Below are 27,480 nucleotides of genomic sequence, written 5' to 3'. Positions count from 1 at the left end.
CTAATCAATCTGGTCTAGCAGCTCCATAAAGACTGTAATTCTGAAATAACAGCTGTACTTCTTCTTAAAAGACTATATTTTTATTGGAAATTATCACTAATTCCAACTCCATTGCCTGTGCACGGACACTGTCATTGATTGATTCTCTTTTTCACAGGGTTTATGAGCCTCTTCTTAATTTATTTTTAATCAAAGTGTAAAGATGCTCTTGGGATCATTTAATGAATTCACCTTTTCACTGTTAGCAAGTAGAAGAATAGCAACATTTCAAAGATGAAGTAGTTAATCATACACAATTCAGCATTATGCATCATTATGAATTTGTATAAATGTACAATCAACGTACAAGCTGTACAACCCATTTAAGGGTGCAGTTGGGATAGAAAAGTGCTTAACATATTTATAACTTTTGATATCTGCTGCATGTTTATAGAACTAGAAAAGCATGTTAACCATATGGGTAATTTTATTTCTCTTTTTCTTTTGGGTGTGCTCCAAAACTTACTGAGCCACCTGGAGACAGAATTCAGAAAGCCAATCCTTAAGCATGTCGACCTCCCCAAAATAAGGGTTCAACCAGTCAGAGACTTCATTTTTAAGTTTCCCATCTTAGCTACTTAGTAAAATACACCAGTAGAGACACTCTGAATAACTTCCAGTTTGGTTTAGTGAGTTTCAAGTCATTGGGGAATAGACTGTAATCTAATAAACACAATATTGTAGTTAACTCCATACTTGATTTAGTTAAATATTTAGTATTTATTTATTCATTTAGTTGATCAGTATGCATATATTAAACATCTAATATGTACAAGACACTGACCTACAGGCAAAGAGAACATAAAGATAAAAAGGACACTGTCTTGTGTTCAAAGGACTCAGGTAGAGACAAATGAAAATAGAAAGGCAATTACACTATAGTTAATGAGTACTATGATAAACATATCTTAAGGAGCATAAAAAATAGGCCCCAATCCCCAGCAAAGACTTCCTGAAAGAAATGAGATCAAAGCAAGAATTAGAAGATGCATAGGAACTTGCCATACGAAAGCAGAGAGTGGAGTAGAGATTTATCAGGTTGGTAATAAAGGCATTTCAGGAATTGGAAAGAGCAGAAGCAAAGGCAGAGAAGCATGACAGACAGTGTTGTGTTCAAGGGACAAAAAGGGTGTGGAGTAACTACACAATTAAATGTGAGGCATGAGTGGTAATAGATGAGAATCGAGCACTGGACAGGAGCCAGATGGTGGAATACTGTTCATGCTCTAAATAATTCAGACTTTTAAACTGTGGGCATTGGGGAACCAAGGAAATATCTGAAGAATGGGAATTATGTGGTTAGCTTTCTATGATAGTGGTAACGTGGGTATATGCAAGTATGTGGCACATATATTTGCAGGGCACAAAATTGAAAAAAAAGACATGTTATGAGAGTCCTATAGTTCAGATGAGAAATGAGATAGGTCTAATCTAGGTAACAGTCTGGGCCTTGTCTCTCTAGGTGAGAAAAGATTTCTACTTCTAGAAATATTTAGTAGGTAAAATTCACAGGACTTGATTATGGTTGGATATAAGGGACAGAAAGAAGAAGAAATCAAAGCTGTTTTCAAAGTTTCTAACCTGTATGTCTGATTGGTTGGTAATGCATGACCTGGAATAGAGAATATGAGAGGCTGAAAATGTAAAATAAATTCAATTTTTGGCATGTTGGAATTTGTGGTGCCTCTGGTCTATCTAGAGAGTGGTCTAGTGAGCAGTTGGATATACAAAACTAAACTTCAAGGATGGGTGATGTAGATTTGGGGAGTTATCTGCATATTGGTGGTTATTGAAACCATGTTCAGAAAGATTGGATGAAATGGGAAGAAGTGAGATGAAAACAGAGGTTAATTACATCTAGCTATACCACCTTCTCTTTCTAGTCAATGCTCATATCTATCAACATTCTAGTTATCTCTCCTTATTTATTGACAACTTTGGCATATGGCTCATTTTCTTTCTCTCCAGCCCAAGCCAACCATCATTAGAGATGGTTCATCTAATCCTCTGAGCTCTCAGTTCATTGATCAGATTTGAAGTCCTTCACCAACTCAACTTCAGGAATCCACATCCACACACCTATAACTTGTCCTCTACTGTTCCATTGCAAAAATTTTAGGGTCAGGTGTCCCATTTTATAAATACAAACTTCAAACTTGCTCACATTGATGTTTCCACTGTTGTTCTTTAGCCTCATCAAGAACTCTACTCTTTCCCACTACTACTCTATCACTTTCCAGTCTTACTCTCTACTACATTCTCATTATTGGTCCTTCTACTTTTTATTTCTCCATGTACCCCAGAATCTACCACTTTAACCCTTATCTTGACAATCGTCGAAAATCACTTGCCTTGTTATCCTTTTTTCAAGTGCCTAACTGTCTACAACTGAGTCTAATTTGTTTCTATTTTTTATTTATTTAGCAAACATTTATGTGACACTTATATAAGTTATTTTATCTAAGAACTTCAGAATTTTTAACTATTTTAACTCTTGTAACAAAGCCAATAGGTGAGCACAACCAGGACGTTCCCTGCAAGAGGAACTCAAACCATCATACAACTTTGTGATCCCCGATCTGGACCACAAAATTCTTCTGTTGCATTGACACTTCTTTCATTTTGGAATGCTTTCTATGGAGAAATCCACAACCATGCTGTGAGAAAGGAAAAACTATCCCATGAAGAGAGACCATGGAGGAAAACTGAGGCCACCACCCCTCAGCCAGCATCAAACACCAGACATAAGAATGACATGAATAAGCCTTCAGATGAGTTCAGCCTCCAGGGCCTCAGACATCATTGAGTAAAGACAAGCCATCCTCACTAAGTCTTGTCTAAACTTCTGACCCACAGAATCAGTAGGTTTTGGAGGAATTTGTTACACAGCTATAGTCACTAGAATACTACCAATAACAAGTTTATTGCTAAATCCAACGAACACATTTCAAGTCTTAATCATACTTGATTCTTTAGAATGTTTAATACAGTCAACCAAACCCTCCATCTTTAAATATTGTCTTTATTTGGTGTGTATACCACTGCATGATATACATTGGTACTTGCACCTTTCTCATCACTCCTTATCAGTTACCATTGAAAGCTCCTATACCTTTCCTTAGGGCTCTGTCCTAGGCCCTCTCTGGGCCAGCAGTCCTCAATCAGGAGTATGCAATTGAGAACAATTTATTCACTTCCATGGCTTTAATTATCTCCTATGTACCAATATCTCCTAAATATATATTTAGACCAGATGTCTCTTCTGTGCTTCTGACAAATATATCAAACCACAGGCATTAGAAATAGCCCCTTGGATATTTCACAGATACCTCAAATTCAATATGCACTAAAATGAAAGCATTATCTCCCGCTTCATACCTGCTCTTCATGTTGATATTTTTCTTTTTTCAGGAAATGACATCGACATCCAATACACATAATTTCCCAATCCAGAAACCTAGGATAAAACTTTTCCTCCTTCAGTACCAATCCCACACCACTATATAAATAATCAAGGTCTATTGATTCCAATTCATTAATACCCTTCTCTTGATTTCCAATGCTACCTTACCTTTGTGCAAGCCCCGCCAACTCTTCACTTAGTTATGATACTCATAATTTGTCTCACTTTCCACATTGCCCTTTTCCAATCTATTCTCCATACTACAATCAGAATATTTCTATAGTACAAATTTGAACATGCCTTTCCCCATTTAATACCTTTAAATAGCTGATCACTTCTCTGGGGATCAAGTTCAAACTCCTGATAATGACAAATATATCTGCAGCTTCATCTTTACCAGCTCCATGCTGCACAGTCTATCCTAATTTCTCTCTCACTTCTGGGTCTGAAATTCTGTCCTACCCAACTGTGTCTCTTTTCCCCATCCTCTTCTTTAACAAGCTCTTTCTATAGTCAACTCTGTCTCTGTTTATATAGTACTAATTCAAAAAGGTTTCCTTGCCACATTAAGCTATATTGAGCCTCCTTGCCTCTATGATCTCATAACAGTCTGTGCTTATCTCTGTCACAGCACTTTCTACCCATAAATGTAATTACTTGTTTACATGTTGATTGTCCCCCTAGGCTTGTAGCTCAGTGATGGCAAAAACTCCTTGTTCACGATTACATACTCAGTGCCAAGCAAAGTCCTACTTAAATAAATAGCATGGATTAAATATTTACTGGATTAGTGATTAATGAATGGGCTAAAAATGTCTGTGACAAATATAACCTTAGTGAGAGTCCTTGATACAGATAGGTAAAGGGAAAAATATGCTTACGGAGGGATAAGGGATAGATTTTAAGTGCAAAAGTGGAGATGAAGAGTCTAGACAAACCTTATGATTAGTTAAATGAGAATAGAAAGAATGAAATTCAATGGACGATCAATAGCAAGTGTGAATACAAAGATGCTATTAAGAGTTGTAAATATTAAGGCAAAAGTGTCATGTCACGGGTCTCCATTGTGACACATACTTCTCTTCAATATATGTGACAAGTTTGTAAGAAACTATCAATCCCATAAATATTTTATTATTTCATTCTCTATGATGGCAGTAGTCTCAAGGAGTTCAATAAATATTATTCTACTCTGAAACGGTGAGAGTCAAAGAGTTAACTCGACAAGTTTAAAGAGTGGGGCAGATTGAATATTGAATAACAAAACAAAGACATTTTTTAGAATATAATGAAATTGTAAGTTAAATCATTGGTAAAGACTATATATTAAAGTGAAAGATAAAATATACAATTTCTTACCAGAACACTGTTAAATTAATCAGTCTTCAGTACCCATGAATATTTTTAATACACGAACTAATGTCTCTGAACAAAGAACAAGTCCCAACATCTCTTATATACGTAAGTAATTAAACAGTACCTGCTCTGGTAGTAAGCAGTTTCATCCCAGGCTATTTCTCAGAATGTCAGAGCTTGGGGAGGAAAATCTGATCTTGAATTTCTTGTGAACTTTACCTCTGACATTCATTTTTGGCTATGTTGATGAAATTGAACTTATATCAAAAGATAATGAACCGTTTTCACTGGAAACCTGCTGTTTGAGATCTACTAGGAACAGGTAGGAAATGTTCTTTTCTGAGTATTGCTGTGAAGACCCTTTAGAACACTTATTGATGTCAGATACAGAACCTTCTTAACTGAATTCATGGCATTTGAAACATCATACTCCTTTTTATACTAAAATGTATTTTTTCTCCTTACCTTGCTGTACAAAGGATCCATACACAAACCACATGGAGTTGTAGAGAGTAGTAGAAGTCATTGATCCCATTTGTAATCGTGGGGGATTAAGCCAATTCAGGAGGTAGACCAGCAGACCCACCAGAAGGACTGTGCCAGCAATGCAAGCCCATAGAGAGAGATCAAACGGTGCCAGGCAGGCAAACATATCCACTGTCTTTTCAGCCCTTCGAAGTAGTACTCCCACTGAGTAGTCCATGTAACGTGTTGTAAAGTCCACCACATTCTCGCGATCTGGGGTGATGGTTAAAGCAGAAATCCCTATATCAGCTCTCTGAGAAATTGAAAGAGAAAGCAATGCATTAACAGGGTGAAAAACAATTTAATTTGTGGCACTTCAGCTTGCCTTGAGGAAAAAAAAATAGATGCCTCAGGCAATATCTTAAGTCTTTTTATATAAGCTGAAAAACACTGCAGAGACTTCTTAGAGAAAATCTATGTGTGAATTTTGCATTTCCTACTGCAAATCTTGCCCCACCAGAGTCAGACAAATTACCTTGTTCATATTATCAGTGCATGTGAAATCAATAAGGAATATTTCAGACACAGGTAACACCAGAAGGAAACTATCTTTTTTCCTTGGGTCATTTTATCGAAGCCATCATTAACACAGTAGCAAAGGCAAAACTAATTCTAAAAAATTCTTTCTGAGAAAACGTTTCCAAGATATTCAACATGTTCTTAATATGTAAATTATCATGCAAGTTATTAAGAAAAACTCAACATAGCGTTTTACCCTTGGTTTAGAGATCTCTGCATCAAAAGTTATAGTATTGGGCTCTAAATATATTAGAGTTTGTTAGAGCTTTCAGAGCACTAAGTTATAATGTCATATGCCAGAGGTCTCTACTATAATTTTATTGTATGAATCTCAGAAACATTTTAATGAACAATTAAAAATTAAGGAGACATAATTCTTGGAATAATAACCCTTCTTCTCAGTGTGTATCTCCTTAGGTTGTCAGTAACAGCACTCAATTACTGCTAAATAGCACATGCTATTGAACTTGTTTAAAGCACATGGTGGAGTTGCAGTGAGAGCACAGAACAAATGACTTCACATTTAAATTCTGTGATATGAGAACACATATTTAAATATCTAAAAAGATGCATCTCGTTTGAAATAATGATCTGTGGCTGTGGTTAAAGCTGTGGGAATCTCCTTCCAGACAAATACAAACAATAGTAAATTGTTGAACATCTTCATTATTTTTTTCCTTTTTCTTTTTTATTGTTTTATGAAAGAAGATAGAAATTGGTTTTATTGTTTTTGGGGACCAAAAAAAAGACTTGAAAAGTAAAATGCCTAGTGGAAAGCTAAACTCAGAAACATCTAGTCTCTGAAGTAATAATGGCCTCAAAAATATTCTAGCTAAATTTAAGCATCATGTGTGTGTGAGATAAATATATATAACATATACATTAAGTCAGCTCATGTCTATTTGTTGCTAGGCCCAGTGCTAAGTCTTTAAATAATTTTTCTCATTTGATCCTTACAATGAGTCACGAATTATGTTTCCCTTCTATTTCATAGATGAATAAACTAAAACTTAAAGAGTTTAAGTGATTCATTCAGTTCTCACAGTGAATAAGTATAGAAGCCAGATAGTAAAGCAATATTTTTCTTACTCCAAAGCTTGTGCTCATAACCACGTTAATTGCAAGAAATTATTTATTTTCCAAATGACTCACATTGTAGGCAGTTAGGGTAACTGGTTACCTGGTTAGGACAATTTTTACCTTAAAAGAATCTGAAATTTTGCTTTCTTGTATTATTTTCATTGCAACAAGGCCGTATTCGTATGAGTACCATGAGTTTAGAATTATTAACTAAGATGTATTCAACTTAATAACACTATATGAAAATAAATTTTCAAAGAAATAATTATTATTGCTTTCAAGCTCATATATTTATTTTTTATAGCTAGTAATTAGGAATTGGGTCTTTTCAGATTGAAAATCTAACCTGCATCCTTAGCTCTCTAGTCCTATCTTTTTTGATCTTCTGAGTTTCTCTGTTTGTGAAATGAATGTAACTTTTTTTTTTTTTTTAATTTTTTGTTTATTGCGGTAACGTTGGTTTATAACATTGTAAAAATTTCAGGTGTACATCATTGTACTTCTATTTCTGCATGGACTACATCATGTTCACCACCAAAATACTAATTACAACCCATCACCACACACATGTACCGAATTATCCCTTTCACCCTCCTCCCTCCCCTCTTCCCCTCTGGTAACCACCAATCCAATCTCTGTCCCTATGTGTTTGTTTATTGTTGTTATTATCTACTACTTAATGAAGGAAATCATACGGTAACTGTCTTTAATGTGACTGTTGTGAGCTGACTCATTTATCTCAATCTTAACGGTGAATAAATAACTCTCTGAGATTCAATTAGGCTCTCAGAAGGTACATTTACTTTTCCAGGACATTAAAGTACAATGGATCAGTAATTTACTAATTGATGCACTAGTGACCCAAAGCATTTTATGACTCAACTAAAGTCAGAAAATTCCACCTAAGGAGAAATTTATTGACAACATGTTGATTGAATATTTGTAAATGTTCATAAATATTTTGCTAAGAAGTAATTAAATGTTTTACATTTAAATAATTATGAATTGGAATAGTCACTATACTGATTTTAATAATAGATATATGTAAGTATCAAAAGTGAATTTCTAAAATGGAATAAAAAAAGATATCTAGGGAACAATGTGGCTTTATTTTTTGGAAAAGGGAACTGATTATTTTGGTATGTGCTAAAATGTTTATTAAGTATAATAATTACTTGTCATATTTCTATGGAGAACTTTCTAAATTTTGGCCCACTTTCAACACTTGGCTATTGTGTTTTCAAGGATAAATTCCCAGTCTCCCTGTGGAGAGCATATCAGAATTATATTAGGCACTTCTTCAAACTGCACAAATACATTTACACACACACACAAAACATACACATACAGGCAGATTTTCCTGTCTCTGAGATCTGTATACACCCTTCCTAAGGAAGCACCTCACTCCATCCTTCAGAATCAATGATACAGCAGACCATTGTGCTTGATGTGAGTACCTGACAGTCCTTACTTGTATTAAAGAAGATGACTGGAGCAAGAAAAAAAGCCAAGAACCACTAATTCAGAAAGACAGCCCTAAAAAATTGTTAAAAAATCTCTAAACAACTAGAAATGATCAGAGACAAAGGATCATTTGCACCCTTCTTTTCCTTCTTTCTTTCTTTTTTCTTTATTATTATTTATGTATGTATGTGTGTCAACTCACTTGTCCAGTTTCTACCATGACTTTTCAACTCTTTACCCTCACAAAACATTTAATCTTCCCACTCCCTCCCTAACTCTCGGAGGATGACCTCCACTCTCTTCTATAGAGAACATAAAAGATACCAGATTAAAATTCACACTTATTTCTACCTCTCAATCTATATCCCACACCCAGCCTATTCTATTTAACCTCTATTTACAATAGAGGAGCTGTCCTCCTTCCTACCTAAGGCCAACCCTCCATGAGTAAACTTATCAACCAATCCCCTTCATTTCACATGCTCAACCTTCTGTCTCTTATGTATTCAACATCATCCTACCAACCCTCGATTTCCTATGAAAAGATTCTTTAACTCCTTATCTGTCTTAAAATAAGGTTCTTAGTTTATCAATATGTTTATATTTATTTTATTTGCTATTAGCTAAGGTAATTAAGATTCTATTAGAGTAGGTTCAATATATTGCAAAATATTATTATAGGTCAAATGTGGAATACATTGCAAAATATTATTATATGTCAAATGTTTAATGTAAAAGTGATTATTTGAATTTTGATAAAAACTAGCACTGAACTGAAATACAAATATTTTCTTCAAAACTATTTTAATTACACAGTCATAACATTTTCCTTAAAAGGAGATATAACATTTGCATCCTCTTAAATCATGAAGAGGAGATGGATAGATAATACAATGGGGCATGAATAATAAGCCATATAATCATTGAATCCGAGAAGTTTAAACTTAGAGAAGTTGAAAAACATTTACTCTAATTTAATCTGAAATAAATGATCATATCTAACAAATAATTATCTAATTTATGCTTAAACATAATGCTAAAGACATTGTATTAACTATACCAATAGTTATACATTTATTTAATGTTTACTATATACTTAGAGCCATGGTATATGCTCCACATACATTATTTTATTTAATTTTATAACAAGTCTAAATGCCTCTTTTCAAGATGAACAATTCACATTTGAAATATTCTAATTAATATAAAGCTTTGATTTTATAATGAATTGATATCTGCTTCCCTGTATCCTCTATTGTCTTAGTTTTGTCGTCTATACAATACGTTATAAATTTAAGTAGATCTGCCCTATGACAATCTTTCAAATACTTGAAGAACACCATCTCATTCCCTACTTGGAAATAATATTTTAAAACTAAAAATAATTTGCTCATTCAATCTCTCTTCCCAAGATATGATTTCCATATCCCTCAAAATACGGTCATTCTCCTGTGAACAAAGTTTCCTCAACTGATATGGATAATATAGGTTTTTTTTTTAATGAAATTGGAGCCTGAATCATTTTTACTAGGTGAATTACAACATTGCCTTATACTAAGCTTAAGGTCAAATAAATTTTTAAAATATTTTTAAATGAAACACTATCAATCTAGAAGTCTTCCTAAGTCCTATGCAATTGATTTTGAAGCAAAATGTTGGATTTTATATTTGTCTCTCATCAATTTCATTCTTTGGTTCTTTGGTCCTTCATATCTATCTGAAATATTTTCAGTCTTTACCTGCTAACCATCATATCAACTTTTTCTGCTAGCTTTGAGTCATTTGGAAGTTTGAGAAGCAGGCCTTTAATTCTCCATCCACATTACTAGAAAAATATCGATAAAGAGTACACGGGCGAGTTCAAAGTACTGCAACTTGCCTCTAAAGTTCTACCCACTTTGACAACAGCTCATTAGTTAACACTCTCGATATGCTTTTTGCAATCACCTACGAGTATTCTTTACTATATTCTCATCCAGCCAGGTTTCTCCATATAGTTTTTAAGTGCTTTGTAAAAGGCATTATTGAACTCAAAATACATGTGTTATTAGATATTCACCTTCTCATGAATAGCTAAAGCTATCAAAAAGTAAAATGAATTGCTTAATTTTTTACCACCTACAACACATCTGATTAATAATCCATTCTGTAATTTTATCAGAGAATAACATCATATTCACTGCTCCATCAGAATGAATTTTTTTTTCTGATTTTGAATATGCCAATCTCCAACTGTATCACACCTCTGTTTTTCTGTACATATGCATCTATAGTAACTCATGCATCACCTTGGGAAATGCATTCATTCCCCTAGGATATCATTTATTTGGACAGGGAAATTCGAACTCATTAAAAGTGCCTATCATGAGCTTCAATTCCCTTGAGTTTTTCCCCCTATCATTCATACTTTAAAGATATTTTGCACAAAGTGAAAGGAAAATAGTTATTGAAGAGCTTTGGCACACATTTAACAAGCACTAGGTCTATCTCTGCCTATTCAACTTCTTAAACCCTACGTTTTCTCCTCTTGCTCTTCACAAGAATGAACTGTTCATAGATCTTTAAAATTTCTCGACAGTTTTCTTAAATATCATTTTATATTCTTTGGTCTTCAAATAATGTTTTAGTGTAAAAATTCCAGGTTTGCTTGGGAAAAAGTAGGCACTGAAGAAATGCTAAAGTAGGAAGAAAGGAAGGGTGGGGGAGGGAGTGAGAAGGGAAGGAGGGAAGGAAGGAAAGGAGGGAGGGAAGAAGGAAGAATGTATTCAAGTCTTACATCTTCAATTAACGATATATGACATGACTTTGAGCAAGTAGGCAAATTTTCATCATTTTAGATTACTCATCTGTACTATGAATGGATTGTAATTGGTAATATAAGAGCCCTTCTAACTCTGAAATTTTAATGCAAAAACTGTTTATTGAGACCTTCTTATGTGATCATTCTATGTTTGCTAATATAGGAATATAAATGTTTTTGTTCTAAAGACTTTAAAGCCTTTAAAGGTTCAACAAACTTTTCCAAGTAAATATAGTACGTAAGTTATTACTATTCATAGGAGAAACGAAAACATAAGTACTGGGGAAAAGAAAAATAACCAAATTGTCAAATTAATCACAAATTATTAATTTTCTCAACATCAAGATTTATATGTATTTCTTTGAAAGAAACATAAGTATGTTTTAACATGTCACTGTTATAGATTAATCTTTCAGTTTCAATTACAATTACATAATACATTACTTTCGGATAAATAATAATTTTACTTTTCAAATAAATAAAAATAAATATTTATATAATTAAATTTGTAATAAATTTCAATTACAAACACATAATACATTATTTTTCAAATATACCACTGGAAATGAATAAATTGCCAGATAGAACCAATGAAATTTTTTTTTTTGTTTTTTTTTGGTGAGGAGATCAGCCCTGTGCTAACATCCGCCAATCCTCCTCTTTTTTTTGCTGAGGAAGACGGCCCTGGGCTAACATCTGTGCCCATCTTCCTCCACTTTATATGGGACGCCGCCACAGCATGGCTTGCCAAGCAGTGCGTTGGTGCGGGCCCGGGATCCGAACCAGCGAACCCCGGGCCGCCGCAGCGGAGCGCGCGCACCTAACCGCTTGCGCCACCGGGCCGGGCCGGCCTCCCAATGAAATTGTTTTTAAAGTAACTTTTATTGTGAAATTAAGATCATACCTAATAATTCTAGAAAAAAAATTTTAAAAGAACAAAAAATTATAAAGAAGACATTCAAATTCCAATTAGATGACCACTATTGTAACTCCTTTAACATTTATATAACATTTATATATTGCAACTCCCTTAATATTTACACTATTATGCAGGGTATTTGTGAGTTCATTGAAAGAATGGTATTAATTCGAGTATAGCTTAGCACATGATAAGGCAACTAATAATCTAATTAAGACAAGTTCTAAGGATATGTTGTTACTACTACTACCAGTACCACTAGTATTTATCTATATAGTGCTTACTATGTGCTAAATACTTTTCAATGATTAATTCAATTAATCTTCACAAACACCCTGTGAGGTACATACTATTATCTCCATTTTATAGATTAGAAAATTGAGACATAGACAGATTAAGTAACTTGTCTAAGGTCATACAGCTAAGATCCAGGATTCTAACCCAGGCAGATTATCTCCAGAGTCAATGTGATGTGAACATAATTGTTTTTATTTAGCCCACTACCTCAGTATCGTTCTAGAAGAATTCATAATTTCTCTCCTGATTTGAAATGACTCCTTCAGCATATGCCTAATTCATACATTCATGCACACACACGTGCACACACACGTTCTGGGATTTCTATTCTTTCCTACTGGTCTAATTCCATACAATTTTAATTATTTTCCCTTTATGTCAATATCTATAATTCAAGAATTTCTTGCTTTCCCTTTTTTTTCACCTTCAGAATTCTTTAAGCTAAAGCCACTTAAATATATCTTCAAGTGTCTTTTAAATCATTCCCATAAATTCATAGAATTTCTTTGGTATTCTGAAAGGGCTCAAAGATAATACAATTTACTGTAGTCAGAAATAACATTTTAACAGAATCTTTGGATCTAAGAACATTATACCTTTCCATTTATTCTAGTCTATTTATTCAAGTCTAATTTTTCCCTGTTTAGTGTAACTGTATATGACAACTTACATTTTTGTACATTTTTAAACTGGCCTAACTGGAAATTTCTTATTAAAGCTAATAATTTTTCATGATTACCTTGATTTATTTAGGTTATTTAAATGTCATACTTTCTGCAAATAATGTTAGTTCTAACTCCTCCTACCAAAATAGTTATTACTTTTAATCTTTTCATTTCTTTTATTACAATTGCTATATATTTCAGAATAATATCAAATAATTGCGTTAGGGTTGGCATTCCTATCTTGTTGCAGATTTTAATGGGTATTATAACTATAATTATATTTTCACCATTAAATAAGAGGTTATTTGTTTGAGATAAGAAATTATTACTCTCTCTCTCATTTAATTAAAAAATTGAGGTTGAAATTGAAATTTCAAAGAGCTTTATTTTAATTTCGTAAACATACTTTACTCAGATATATGAATTTTAACCTTTTGTCTTATTTGCTTAATCAATGCCTCTTTCTCTCTCTCAATACACACACACACAACTCACATATATACAGTTATAGAAATAGACGCACTATTTATTTTTTGAACCACTTGAAAATAGGTTGCATACATCATTCCTCTATCTGTTAATACTTCAGTGTTATTTAAAAATAACAATGATATTCTGTAACAGAACCATGGCACAGTTATCAAATTCAGGACATTTAACATCGATACCATACTTTAATCTGCTGTCCATGTAACAACTTTGTCATTTGTCCCAATATTTTTTTATCCTAACAATTTAGTCCAGGATCATGTCTTGCATTTAGTTGTGTCTCTTAGTCTCCCTAAATCTGGAAAAGCATTAGAACTACCTGTTTTCTAAAGGACTGGGTGAGTTCACCTGTGAAACACTCTATGCCTGGTCCCTTTCTGTAGGATAGTACCTTGATAACCTTTTTTTTTTGTGGAAATTGGTCTAAGTTTCTATTTTTTACTTGACTGAATCAGCTAATGATTTGTTTCTTTTGTTGATATTTTTTAAGAACCAGGATTTAACTTATTAATTTAATCTACTATTTTTTTCTACAGACCATATAACGTTCTCCTTTTATTTTTATTATTATCTTCCTTATATCTTCTTCTGCTAAAGTTTGTTGGACTTTTTCTAGCTTTTGGAGGTGTAATTAAATATATTTATTTCCATTCTTTCATTTTTATGTATGTGGATTTTTAAGACTATGAATCACTCCTTTAAACATTTTTCATAGATTCAGATATGTAGTGTTTTTATTACCAACTACTTTAAAATCTGTACTTTTATTACCACTACTTTAAAATCTGTAGGGGCTGGTCCGGTGGCATAGCGGTTAAGTGTGCGCGCTCCGCTTGGGTGGCCGGGGGTTGGAAGATTCGGATCCTGGGGGCGCACCGATACACCGCTTGTCAAGCCATGCTGTGGCGGTGTCCCATATAAAGTAGAGGAAGATAGGCACAATCTTCCTCAGCAAAAAGAGGAGGATTGGCATTAGATATTAGCTCAGGGCTAATCTTCCTCACAGAAAAAAAAAAAAATCTGTAATTTACGTTTGTAATTCTCCTTTCTCCCAAGAGTCATTTATAGAAGGCTTTCTTAGTTTCAAGTGGAAACCCTTTTTTACTTTTGTTTTTTTCTAGTTTTATTGTATTTCGATCAGAGAGACTTATTTGTAATATATCCCCTCTATGGAACTTAATGGTGTTTTCTATGAGACCTAATCTATGATTGATTTTTGTCAGTGTTCACATGTGCTTGGGAGGATGGTATATTATCAGGATGTTGTGTTTAAGATATATATATATATGTATATATATATACACACAAAAGATGTATCTTACTGTTCATGTTATTTATTATTGTGTGAATTTTGTTACGTTCACTGTGTTTTTCTTTGGTTTATCTTTGCTATTTTTTTTCCTTTGGGTATTTAGAAAGTTTTGTACTTTTGTTACAGTGGTTAACGTTACATCTGTACATTTTATAGTAGCTTTACTCTCTACTTTTTCCCATTTAACATTTTACTCTCTGCTTTTTCCATTTTAAATGCAATCTGTGACTTCCACTTACTCCCTACACTACAGTTAATCATGACATTTTGCTTTCCCCTTTCTTTCCCACTTTTTCTCCCATTGTTTAATACCATCCTTTCATTTTTAGATCATAGGATGATTTCATATCATTATTTAACCCATGTTTATAACCTTGTTTTAGTATCAATTCTACAATTAAATATATTAAATGATCACTATGAGTCATTTTGCCAAGTGTCTCCTGTTATCTCTTGGTTGAATGAAGCTCATGCACTAGTAGTTTCATCAGGAGGTACTCAAATGTCCACTTTTCTTTTAGTGCTTGTATGTTTAAAACTGGTTTTTCCATAGCCATAAAGGAGAGCCTAGATGGATATAAAATCCTTGGCTTGCACTTTCTTTTTTGAGATTCTCAAAGTGCTTCTCCAGGGCTGGCTTGCTTTGTGTGTTACTCTTGACAAGTCTGATAGTGATTTAATTTTTTTTTTACCATTAAAAATAATTTAATCTTTTTGTCCTGAGGGATTTTTTTTTTCTTTGTCTTTTAAGTCTAATAAGATATAGCTAAGAGTTTGTTCTCCTGGATCAGCTTTTCTAGGAACACTAAGTACATTTCAGTTTTCTTTTATTTTCAGAAAGTTTCCTTAGATTATAGCTTTAAACATAAATTGTATCATTGTGTTGTTTTTTTTGTCAGAGACTTCAAATATATACATAGATATATTTTGCTTATTTTCCACTTTGATTCTTTCACTCTGACCCTTTTGATTTCTTTATTTCATTTTTATTCCTTGTCTTTCTTCAATGTAATCTAATTTATTCTCCTTTGAGGAACTTGTAATTTATGTCTTATGATTTTTGTCTTTTATTTCAATATATACCCTGAGGTTGTTGCATTTCTTTGTCATTTTGGCCATTTCAATGGTTAGCTTTTGAATTTCTGAATCTGTTTGTTTTTCTTTTTAAAAAATTTCAAATGCTTGTTTGACATATTTAATTCAGTGTGGGGTGTTATGTTACAATTTTATTTTGCCTTGTGATTGTCTATTTGAGGAGAACTTTTATCAACTTTTAAAATATAATGACTCATACTTTCTGCTCTTCTTAGAGTAGCTTTGAATGGAATTTGTCCAATTGTTTTTCTATTCCTGGATAATTTGTAGACAAGTTTCCTTGTTCAGCAGTACTTTCTTTCGTCAGTGTAGTAACATGGTTTCTTTAATGTTTGTGGGGTTGCCGGGGGTTGGTATGTGTTGTTTCTGTTTAGTTTCTACAGAATTCATAAATTTCCTCTTTTACTGCCCTCTTTACCTTCACCACCATGGCTCTAGGGAGCACATATCTTCTCTACTTTCTCCTCCTCCATAAGTAATGCTTCCCTCAGCGTACTACCTTGGCACACTTACCGTTCAGCCACTTCCCCATAGCCAGTTGTGGATTACAAAGTCTCAAATTTGTGTTCAGCACATTAACACTTGGTATTAAACTTTCTCTTGCTGAAGGTTATATTGGCTCTGCTTCATGCATGTTATTTGCTTCCTTCCCTTTTTCTTACAAAGTCACTTCCGCCTCCCCTCCCCTCTCTTCTCACCCATGGACTTGCAACTTGAGCTGGGACTCCAGTCTTATCTCTGTTGGAATTTGATATTTATATCAAATATGGCAATTAATGGAATTTTTTCTGGGTCACTCGATAAAGCTACAATTTCTTAGGAGTGTGCTTTCCTGAAATCTGACAACTTCTGGCTCATGGAAGGCACTCTTGCTTAATTTAGAGTAATATATTAAATTTTCCTCTATTGTTATATTTATTTGATCATATCATTTGAGATTTAAAAAGGGGAAGGTAGATGCTTATATTTGTTTGTTTCAACATCTTAAGTGAATAGAAGTCCTAAAAATTTCTAAAATTTGTATAATGCAATAATTTGTGAAAATGTCTTCCAAGCTCAGTAGAGACCTAAGAGGAGAGATATTTTGGCAGGGCTCAAACACCAGAAGTCAGTGAATATTGTTGTGAAGTACTTACAAAGTTAAAACATTTTCTAAGTTTTAACTGTTAAAAATGTGGGGAAAGGAATTTTCTAACTTGGATTGCCAGCGAAATGTGTGAATTTGTCAGATAAGTTAAACCATCTGAGTCCATTTAGCTCAATACGGAAGATGGGCCAATGTAAAAACAAGACATAACAGAAAAACATTTATATACTGCAGCACTGGCTAATAAGTTTGCCATCTATAAAACATAGAAAAGCAAAACTAAGATGAAAAATAAATAAATTTAAACATTAAACTGTAAAAGCAATATACAAATACATTCTAGTTTTTAAAGGGTCAAATTATATAAAACCAGCCTATTCTCCTCTTACAAGTAAAAGAAACACCCAAAACATCACCGACTCAAATGTCAACAGAGAATAAGTTCCATAGCTGACAGTCTCATGCTGATAAAGCTTCCAGTGTTAGGAATCAGACTCATTTCCCTTGTTCTGATCGCCTCAGTATATAGCTTCCCACTCATAGGTTAAGATGGCTGTTTGAGCCCCAGCCATTCTATTGACATTCCAGCGAGGAGGAGTGAGGAGGATCAGAATAAGAACAAGAATCCTCCCTTTAAGAACATTTCCCAGAAGATTCACATGACACTTCTATTTAATTCTCATTGGTTACAACTTAGTCACATGACCATACTAGCTCAAGAGAGAAGCCAGGAAATGTAAATTGTGAGCAGTCTGTATTTGGCTATAATTCAGGAGCTATATTACTAAGAAAGGAGGAAAAAGATATTTAAGGACAATTAGCAGTCTTTTCCACATTTCCCCATAAGTAACCATTGTTTCAAGATTGATGCAAGTCCTTTCAGACTCTTCTATTTTTATATATACACATGTATATATATATTTTTTACGAAATTTAATGGAACTTTAGAAAATATAGTATGATATAATATCTTCAAGTAGTCTACTCACACAGCTATTTAATCTTTCTAAAGGCTGCAGAGAATTTTAAGCAATAACCATTTTTGTCACCTTTGAATTTTTAGCACATAGATAGCAGATGGTAGATACTCAGTATTTATTGATTATGATGGTACTCTGATAAATTTAATTATTTCCCCGTGAAGAAATTTAAAATGTTTCCTTTTTCTTGCCTATTATAATCAATAGATGTTTGATCTTGCAATTTAGATTAGATTCAATTGAAAAATGTTTGTTGGAGCTTGCCACACTGATATTTCTAGAAATTAATATTTTTCATTATTTCAATTGATGTGTTATCTCTGACACCACCACAGTGACAAAACAGCATTATTAGTTTAGTTTCTATGTTGTCATTCTTAGTCTTATCTCTAAGCCTCTTCCCAGAAACCACATGCCATCCCTTCTAGCTCTCTCTCTTCACAAGCTCCCCACCCATTCACATAATGATCTAATTTTAAAGTCCTTCTAGGAACAGTTCAGTTTTCACTAGTCTCCAAACTCCAGCTTTTCTCTTCTAGCCTAAATATATATATATAATATTTCCCAGCATATATATATTTATGCTGGAAAATATATATTTCCCCCATTTTTTGTATTTTACCTGACTGTGTGACCTTTCCCCCCCCCTGGATCTTACCATTACCCTTCCTTTCTCTGTTTTTCTGTGTCTCTCATATAGTACTTATCCCATCAATACCTGTTTTATATTCTTAATTACAAACTTCTTGAGGCAGGAGCTTTATTTTCATAGTCTTCTATCCCCCTAAATATCTTTCACACCACTTTTCCCACAGTGAATGCCCAACAAAGGTCTGTTGACTTACTTGCTCTTTGCTATGTGGTAAAAGAAAGAGGTGTGTTTACACAATCCTAAATTTTGGCAGAAAAGAAATAGATTTCAGGCTGTATACTGCCTGAAAAAGTCTCTGTCATTGTGAGGAAGTCATTGACTTTATGAGTTTTTTCCATATCAAGCTATCAGCCAGGCCATCTGGCTTTAGTAGTCTAGGTTTTAACGTTTTCAGGTCACATACCTGGGGTCCACCTCCACGTACTCTAGCTGTACAACCCTGTACAAGAGGCATCATTACCTTCCCTGTACTGAGGACAGGTCTGAGGCTTGGAAAAGTGAATAGTTCGCCCAAGGTTATAGGCGAACATGCCATGCCCACTATTTGATAAACTTTTTTGTTTTAAGGTTTCTATATAATCTTTGTCCTAACTCTTCACCTGGTATTTATTCATTGCTCCATTTTTTTTTTTGGCATATATGTGCTTTTTATTTCTTACTCATATTTTTATGACTTCTGATTTGCCTCTAAGCAATACTCATACTGGGGAAGCAGTTAGGAGAAAGAGATTAATAGACATGCTGGTGGGTATATATGTGTATGAATGAGCATGGAAGGCATTATAGGCATTTGTAAGAATTTGAATAATTCTTACACTGAATAAGGTGGAAAACTATTAGAGGGTTTTAGGGAAAGTACGGTATGACCTGACTTACATTTTTAAATAATCACTTCAGCTGCTCTGTTGAAGACAGAATATAGAGGAAAGAGCTGTAGCATGGTAAATAGTTAAGAGGCTATGGAAGTAGTCTGAAGGAAAGAAAATAGTGGCTTGCACCAGTGGGTAGTGGTGGAATGGTGAGAAGTGATCATATTTAGGATATTCCAGGTTTATAGCCAGAAAAATTTGTTGATGTATAGTATACAAGGTATAACAGAGAAAAGAGGAGTCAAGGCTAACTCAAAGGCTTTGGACTGAGTAACTTGAAGATTGGAGTTGCCATACACTACCACAGGGAAGGCTATGGGCAGAGCAGGTTGGAGGGTGTGAAATCAGGAATTCTTCTTTGAACATGTTATGTTTGAGGTACCCATTAAGCATCTAAGAGGAAATGCTGAGTAGTAGTAAGAAATATAAGTCTGCAGTTCAGGTGAGAGGTCTGGGCCAAAAAAATAAAGTTGAAAGTTGTCTATTTATAGATGATAATTAAATCCTGGAGACTGGGTGAGTTCACCAGATGCTGAAGTGTAGAGAGTAAAGAAAGTGTTGGATGTATGTTGGATCTCCCTTTTTCTCCCCACTCCCTACCTCTCATCCAGCTATCTAGCTCGCGGAGAACGAGAACTCTGTACTCTATACTTTATGTGTTCCCCACAATGCCGGCTACACATTAGGCCCCAGTAAATGCTTACTGATGCCAAGTGGGAAGCAAGCTACAAGTTATTTATAAATTGCAGGACTTCAGGCATTATCCTGAAGCATTAAAAGGGATGTAAAAATAATGCTATTTCTCCAATTCCCAAGAGGGAATGCTATCATCTTTAAAGAAAAGGACCATCAGAAAGAGTTTTTTAGTCACGTAGAGACTTGTTCAACTTTCTGAGAAGTCATCATAAAGCTGCTTGTGAGTTGAGCATATAGAAGCAATCTCTGCCTGAAATGCCCAGACTGCAAATCCACATTTCAATAAAAGGCAAACCAAGGATAATGACTAGAACTGAGTGAATTTTTATTTTCATTACAGTAAAATTTTCAATCATTCTAGAATTCACTTAAGACCGCTATTATAGATGTTTTTAGAGCTCCGCAGGGGGAAATGTACGTTCTTTGTAAATGAGAGAGAACTGGCTCCCAGAAACAGTTTGTCTCTATGAGAAATGCATCTATACCGGCTGTTCTCCTAGCGATTCTGTGCAGTGTGGAGTGAAATATAAAATGAGTAAGAGACACATTCAGATGTCCTCGCACAGGTATCAGGAGCCTCTGTGGTCACCTCCTCCCTTGATACAGTTGAATCTTGTTAGGTGCTCAGTTGTTTGTTTTTCAATCAGGGAAATCTTTACTTATTTTAAAGCCTGTCACTACAAAATCATCAAATTACAAAGAGAAAACTCAGAATCATTAAGACTTAAACAATTAAAATCTAAAGTATCCAAATGGCAGGCAAGACAAAACCCAGAATTATCTTTCAAGGTATGGCTTTACTTCCAAATATTCATCCTGATATTAGTACGTAAATTTAAAACAAATTCCTCAAATCTAGTTGGTGCATTCACGCTAGATGTGAGTGAATATTTATTGATGTTGTAATAAAGGATGTTTCTGTTTCTCTTCAATATTAAAGTTAACCTTTTTATTTAGTAGCTAAAGTACTCAACATTGCAAAAACACAGGGGAAGAGGGGGTGCATTCTCTATTGCAGCAACTATCTTTCTAGAATGCAATGCATTTTTATTATCTTCTTTCACTTGTGGCATATTTCTCTATGTTTATAATTTCCAGGCTAACATAGAATATTATTTTATGGAATGAGCATCCTAAATAAAAATGGCCCATCTAAACACGATATCCTAAGATTATGTCCATAGAATCACATAGGATTTCATGGTTGAAATGCTCTTTAAAAGTTACTTAGAATAGTCTCACCCAAATCTGTACTCTCTTTTATGCCTGGAAGTTATGTTACTCATTAATTTTACCCCTAAGCCATGACCGGAGATAGATGAAAATCTAAATAATAGATGGCATTTCAATAGCCAACAGTGGATTTCAGGATTTATATATCCTCAAGTTATGAGATTTTCTCTTCATAGCACCAATCTTTATATCACCTTGGCTTTGACTGATGCAGTAGTCTGTTAATTTATATCCTATAGCTCACCAAATCTTTTTAATTCTACACATATTTTACTGAATTTTTGTTTGTCCTTGCCTGTAAGTTCTCTTTAAACCTAAGAGCCATTCCTGGACAGCCACCATTCCCTTTGGAAAATACTCACTTTCTGTTCTGTAGCTTTGATTCAAGACTTATTATTCACTACTTACCTGTGCTTGTCATCTATTAGACCAAGTACTTAATGATTCAAGTCCTTCATCTGATTGAATTGCTCCTTACTCTTTGCAATGTCTGCCAATTAAATATCACCTGCAAATTTAGAAAGTTGCTCCGACAACCATTCACTAAGTCATTTGCATCTACATAATTTAGTTCCTTTCACAGATCTCTTTTTACCCTTCTCCTTCATCACTGTTAAAATATTTCCTTATCAACAACAAATATTTTTGGCTATTTTTTTCTCTTCTACCTACATACACACAGCTTGTGAGATCTCCCACATCTATGTTCCAGCTCCATCCTATATGTATATCCAGTGGATCATTTTTGAACACTCACCATTCAAACCTACAAACATGCATTCCTATCACCACATGTACTTTTTGAACTTCTTTCCTGACTAGCTGACATACTCTGGGAAACTCAATCAACCCATTAATTTGTTTAGTCTAATTAAAGAATGAAAACCTTAGTCACTGTTCAATTTAAAGTCTCTATAAGGGCTTTTTTTCTCTATACACATTTTATCCCAACTCCCTTTGCAAAGACACCTTTTCATTTCACATGGCTTATAAGCATTTATCACTGGACAGGTGTATATTGGGGGAGAAGTATTATGGTGAGTGAAGTTTTATTGGTGGATACAGATATTTTCAAGACTAGTCTGTGGCTGGCCCAGTGGCACAAGTGGTTAAGTGCACGCGCTCCACTGCGGCGGCCCGGGGTTCACCAGTTCGGATCCCGGGCGCACACCAACGCACTGCTAGCTAAGCCATGCTGTGGCGGCGTCCCATATAAAGTATAGGAAGATGGGCATGGATGTTAGCCCAGGGCCAGTCTTCCTCAGCAAAAAAAGAGGAGGATTGGCAGATGTTAGCTCAGGGCCGATCTTCCTCACACACACACACACACACACACAAAGACTAGTTTGCAGTAATGGAAAGGTATAATGGAAATATGTAAGATATTTTGTGATCATGGAGTGTCTTTGACGGTCTTCAGGCACCCAGCAGAGGACCCTCTTCATCCACAAGCATCACTCCTCCTACACTGCCTTCTCCTGATCCCTGGGGGTGGCTTGCTCAAGAGCCAGCTTCTGGCCTTTGTCCTAGCTAACTACCGCTGCCTTCTCTAGACCAAGAGAATCATCTCCAACCTGACTTCTTAGGGGATGGAGATGGGAATGATGATAACTATTGTACATCCTGAAACTTGTTCTGTGGCACGTAAGCCCAACTCTATGGCCTATCTTTATGCCTGATGCCTTTCCAGCCGCCCCTAGCATCCCCCTCTCAGTGCCGATGGGAAAGGAGGCAGCTCACGACACTCTCAGGTTCTCTGAACTCTCCTCCCAAAGTGAGCTCTCTCCTCCCTCTAACTTTTTTGTCTTTCTTAGTGACAAAATTAACAACACCAGTCCTCCTTATCCAGGCACAAGTGCAATAATTTAAGATGGTAAATAACCATTTTGTGCACAACCTTCATGATAATCCAACACTTCCAATTTAGTTTTTATAATGAAGTTGAGAGGAATACCTATATTTCCTAAATTGTTTTTTTGGCCCTAGACATCATTCACATGGGTTTCAGATCACATTTACTAATTGCTCCTAGAGAATTTCATTAGAATATTCTGCAGGTACCACAAAATCAAAATTTCTACAGCCAAGCTCTGTATTTCTGTCGCCCTTTCCCAATCTGCTCTCCTCTGTATTCCCTATTTCTGTCATCCAGTGTCCATCTTCTCATTTTCCTCTGATAAATTTCTCAACAAGTCTCAACATCTCCTTTCTCTTCTCTGTCAAGTTGTCAAGTTCTAGTAATTATATCTTAGAATATTCATTGTTTTCTCAAAATTATTTTTTTGTTAGCTCCTATTGCTGTTGTTTTAGTTTAGACACTCTCTTATTCCTCTCTAGATTGTTGAAAAAACCGCTTGCCGGGCCGGCCCCATGGCTTAGCGATTAAGTGCGCGCGCTCCACTACTGGCGGCCCAGGTTCGGATCCCGGGTGCGCACCGACGCACCACTTCTCTGGCCATGCTGAGGCCACGTCCCACATACAGCAACTAGAAGGGTGTGCAACTGTGACATACAACTATCTACTGGGGCTTTGGGGAAAAAAAAAGAGGAGGATTGGCAATAGATGTTAGCTCAGACCTGGTCTTCCTCAGCAAAAAGAGGAGGATTAGCACGGATGTTAGCTCAGGGCTGATCTTCCTCACAAAAAAAAAAAAAAGTTTGTCTTTTTTCCCTTCCTCATGCCACTGCATCCTTGGCCCTACCTCAGCTATCTTTCTTAAACATAAATCAAATCCCATTTTTCTCTTATGTAAAAACCTTTTATAATTTTCACTGGCTAAATGATAAAGTCCAAACTCTTTAGCACCACAAACATGCTTTTATAATTATCCCTATTGTTGCCTCTTACACTCCTACTCATCTTCAAGACTTAGCTCAAATTTCTCCCTTTCTGTGAAATCTTTTCAAGTCCCCAGGCAGAGGCTGCCACTCCATCCCTGGGTTACCATGGCACCCTGTATGCGTTACCCTATGGCATTTATCGCACTGTGTTTTAATTATTTATTTACACATTTGTCTTCCTTGTACACTCTGAGATCTTTGAAGGCAGGAACAATGTCTTCCATTCCTTTGTATCTATGCTGCTAGGCACCGTGCCCAGAATATAGCATGCATTCAGAAACATGTGGGCATGAAAGGATGAATATAGGGCATTCTGCTTGGCATACAAAGTAAAGTAAACACAACCTGAGCCTTCTGGCTACCCAAAAGAGGGACTATGAAAAGAAAAGGTCTCTCTCTCTCTTTACATCTATATTTATATATGGATATAAATAGATAGATAGTTCCAAAAGGGTAGTTTGAAAAGAAGTGGAAAAGGTGTACTCAGAAGACAGGATTACCAAGAGATGGGAATGGTCTGAAAGCCTTATGGGACAAGCATGAGTTTAGCTGGGGTGGAAAATTTAGGAAGCTGAAGTGGGTAAGGACCGCCAAGGCAGATTGAAGCTGAATGCGATCTATATGGAATGTGATAAAATGTAAGAGGGAAGTGAGACATAGACTGCAGAAAATAATGCATGCCTTTCTAAGAAGTTTTAATTTTTTTAGAAAGGGAGAGAAGAGACAGGTTTTTGAAAAAGAAGTGAGATTTTTTGAAAAGTTTAGGGATGCAAATGTTTTTAGTTACTCCCCAAACCCTACTCTACATAATCCTATTTTTTGTCTTTTACTCATACCCATCCAAACTCCAGCTGAACGCTCTTTGAATGTGCAGATCTTAAAAACCTGTGCTGAACTGTTTCTAAGTATTATTTTCCTCATTGCCATGTGACTTGGTTTATTAAAATGCTTTTCAGACCAAACTTACACTAGAACTCTGTTCCTGTCTGTAAACTGGTAAGGGGGTTGAGCACTTGGACTCAGGATCCAGGCTGCCTGAGTTTGAATCATGAATTCTCTACAAGTTAGCTGAGTGACATGGGGAAGTTACTTTCCCTCTCGCTAACCTGTTTCATCCTTTGCGATATTGGGATAACAGAGGTATCTACCTCAGAGGGTTGTAGTGAGTACTGAGAGCTAACAGAAGCAAACTACATAGAATTGTGTCAGCAATAGTAAGCTCTATATAAATGCTAATAATTATTATTTGGTCAATTTCAAACTACATTTTTTAATTCTCTGTGGTACTTATGTTAATTGCCAGTGAGGTCAAGTGTATCACTGACTAAAATGCGTGCCTCTAATTTTTATTATGAAGCACAGTATACCAAATAATTCTGTTATGTAACACAGAGTCGGAGTTTTTCCTTATAAACACACTAACAATTCATATTTCATATACTTACCTTATTTTTTTTACCTTATTAATTGCCCTGCTCCATTATAATAGATTTCCTTTTAGATTCATATTGCTATCAGTTTCTTCTTTTGAAACTCTAAGTTCTTATCTTATATAGCTTTACCTACCAGCATCTTAATGTTTTCTTATGGATTTTTTGACCTCTTCATGTAGCAGTGAAGCAATGATGCTCACAATTCATCACACATTTGCAAATATTTTCCAGCCTATTATTTGTAATTTAATGTAGTTATTAAAGTTTTTGATTTATTGATGATTTAAATTTTTGTGTGCATGTAACTATTGATAGTTTCCATGTAACTCATCCCGTTATTTTTAAGCTTCTGGCAGATTTGTTTTGTCTGTCCAGTATCCACTCTCCCCATCCTCTGGTAACACATCCCAGTTTTCTTGGGGAATCAGCAGCCCGCACGCTTCCCCCAAGTGTTTTACATGGAGCTCCTCCTGCCCTCAGTGCCCGAGGAGGCATGGGTGCAGGCTTGGCACTGAGAGCACCGCGCCCCTGGCCCGTCTCAGCGCTAAAACTGTGAATAGAACTGAGGCTCTTTGCTGGGACTGTTGGTAAAAGAGAATCTACTTTAATATTGGGATAGATAAGAGGATGAAATCTGAGTGTGGACCAGCTGAAGTTATTTTGCTGACAAAAAACAGAGAGACTGCCTGAGAATTGGGACAAGACAAAGGGAAGCAGAGCTCAGAGATGGAGAGAGTGATATCGAGGCCTGAGAAAACGAGCCTGGATCTCATCCCTGGATAGTTCAGTTTTGTGAATCATTAAATTATCTTTTCACTTCAATTGGATTGTCATTTGCAACCAAAGACATCTAATTAATTTAGCTTAGAAAATATAGGAAGGTTATTTTTTAAGATAGAGAATTCCTGAGCCTGTTTTCAAGCAGTGGGGAAGGAGCAAGGACATGAAAGAGATTGAAGATAGATGTAAGAGAGATAGGAGTAAAGAAAGATAGTGGGGCAACTTAAGTTTCCCTCTATGCTGATTAGCCTCAGATGAATATGTCCACCCCAGGTCCCTCACGTGAAGTCCAGACTCACATATTAAAGTACTTATTTCATTTTCTGTTTCAACAGCTCCAAGGAGGTATATCCACAACTTAAGAGAATGGGCTCTGAAGTCAAACAACTTAAGCTCATATCCTAGTTTTCCTATGTCTTAGCTATATGACCTTGAGCAAGTTACTTAAACTTCTGTACCTGGGTTTTCTTATCTACATAATGAGAATAATAATTATATCTATTTCATAGAACTGTTATGAGGATTTAAGGAGTCAGTGCCAATAAAGCTTTGGACTTGCACTTGGCTATTTAAAAATGTTGGTTACTATTATTGCTTGTTTCTAAATATTGGTTTTGATTCCACACTCCCCACTCTCCACCCAAATGTTTCCTTCCTTAGTTTTCCCTATGCCAGTAATTGGTCCCACTTTCAATTGTAGTGAAGTGGGAGTGACTGAAAATAATGAGCTATGTAACCAATGGTCCTAAAGCTTAAAATGATAGGAGCAAAAGCCTAAAGTTTAGTCTTGCAATACAGATGGAAACTTCTTTTAGATAAGGACAAACTTAGCAGACTATGGTGGGTTGATTGATGTTATTAAAGAACAATGAGATGCCATTGAAAGATTTTAATTTGAGGAAAGATTAAAGTGTCTTAAAAGATCACGTGACTGCTATTTATTCTT

The 27,480-nt window shown here is 35.2% G+C and overlaps 1 protein-coding gene across 4 annotated transcripts in view; it reads right to left on the bottom strand.

Annotated features, from left to right (window-relative positions):
- Positions 1 to 27,480, bottom strand: part of GRID2 (glutamate ionotropic receptor delta type subunit 2) — a 1,475,972-nt gene that overhangs the window by 312,938 nt on the left and 1,135,554 nt on the right. For all 4 annotated transcript variants that reach the window (XM_087434598.1, XM_087434599.1, XM_004430960.3 and 1 more), the window contains one exon: positions 5,264 to 5,576. In XM_087434598.1, the coding sequence (XP_087290724.1) occupies positions 5,264 to 5,576 (313 nt within the window). The remainder of the gene's footprint in view (positions 1 to 5,263; positions 5,577 to 27,480) is intronic.

The sequence above is a fragment of the Ceratotherium simum genome, chromosome 8, assembly GCF_057802395.1.
Source record: "Ceratotherium simum simum isolate JZ-2026a chromosome 8, ASM5780239v1, whole genome shotgun sequence".
Taxonomy (NCBI): domain Eukaryota; kingdom Metazoa; phylum Chordata; class Mammalia; order Perissodactyla; family Rhinocerotidae; genus Ceratotherium; species Ceratotherium simum.
Note: the sequence above shows the minus strand (reverse complement) of the source record. Positions and strands in the feature narration are given on the sequence as shown.